Raw genomic sequence first — 1,301 nt, 5'->3', positions numbered from 1 at the left:
CATCGAAAATCCCAACTTCCTAACTTAATAAACATCAAAGTTATGGCATTTCCGATCAATCGGTTATATGGCAGCTTTAGGATATAGTCGGCCGATCCTTATGAAATTTGGTAGGTCGCGTAGAAACAGACAGACGGACATGGCTATATCAACTCAGGAGGTGATCCTGATCAAGAATATATATACTTTATAGGGTCGGAGATGTCTCCTTCACTGCGTTGCACACTTTTGACCAAAATTATAATACCCTCTGCAAGGGTATAAAAATACATAAATAGATTGCAATGCTCCAATTTATTAGAATATCTTAGTTTTCGGATACAGATTACTTAAAAACTGAAGTAATTTCTTTTGAATTTATATTTCTATTTTAGGTCCATTGAAGAGAATGCATATTAGGGCGTTACGTTAAAGAAGAAAGCAGGTTAATTTGAATAATTTGTCAAATAATTCTTGTAAGCATTCGCTTTGAAAATTAATAAAGTTTATAAGTTGCATTTAAATTGTGTGATAATTGCACAATTTCTATGAGTTGAGAATCGTGTCAGATTTCGTTTCAGGTAAATCGACCTATTTCTTCTTTTTATCCTTTTTATCATCCTTTTTTGGACCACTTCCCGGCGGGCAGGATGACAGGTAGCCTCCACTCATCATGCGGTCAAAAGCATCTATCGGATCGTATTTGGAGTAGAAACTCCTGTACTTCCTTTTGCGTGGAATATTGTTGAAAGTGTACAGAAGCAGTGGGGCTATCAGGGCCAAAGTGCAAGCCATTTTTATATTGCCATACGTTTGCTTCAAGTGTACATTATGCATGGGAAATTTGATTTCCGGGGGCTGAATTTTTTTAAGTAAATAATAAAAAAATTTAAATCAAACAATTTTCGATAATCTACGAAATTTGTCTTACCTTTTCTGCAGGCATTATTGTAACTTTCTGCTCTTATTTTGAAGATAAATGAAAATAAAACGTACTTCAAAACAATTCGATGTTGACTACGAATGATTTGCCTACTGATTCTACTCAGATCAGATTTACTTACAAACAGATTTATTACAAAACGACTACATTTTGATTTCTATGCTTATATTGCTACTAAAGCTATGTCAATTTTGAGCTGCATTTTGCCATCGTTTCTATGGCAGCTACATGATGACCCATATACCTATGCAAAAGTACTGTACTAAATGGATTTGCTGCCCAAAAAAAAGATGCTTAAATGAAGCGAAAAATTCCGTCAACCATTTGGATCCAGTTGAACAAATGGTGGGGGTAAGCCTATTGGCAATGAAACTTGAAA

General features: G+C 34.8%; 1 protein-coding gene across 1 annotated transcript; it reads right to left on the bottom strand.

Moving 5' to 3' along the window:
* Positions 1-275: 275 nt before the first annotated feature.
* LOC108041662 lies at positions 276-1,026 on the bottom strand. The gene is made up of 2 exons (XM_017119641.2): positions 911-1,026; positions 276-837 (listed from the first exon to the last, which is right to left on the bottom strand). The coding sequence occupies exons 1-2, from the start codon at positions 923-925 to the stop codon at positions 571-573; spliced, it is 282 nt and encodes a 93-aa protein (XP_016975130.1). The 5' UTR covers positions 926-1,026; the 3' UTR covers positions 276-570.
* Between the last annotated feature and the right edge of the window lie 275 nt (positions 1,027-1,301).

Source organism: Drosophila rhopaloa, unplaced genomic scaffold (genome assembly GCF_018152115.1).
Source record: "Drosophila rhopaloa isolate 14029-0021.01 unplaced genomic scaffold, ASM1815211v1 contig_2, whole genome shotgun sequence".
Lineage (NCBI taxonomy): Eukaryota > Metazoa > Arthropoda > Insecta > Diptera > Drosophilidae > Drosophila > Drosophila rhopaloa.
The sequence above is the reverse complement of the archived record's forward strand: the minus strand, read 5'-3'. Positions and strand labels throughout refer to the sequence as shown.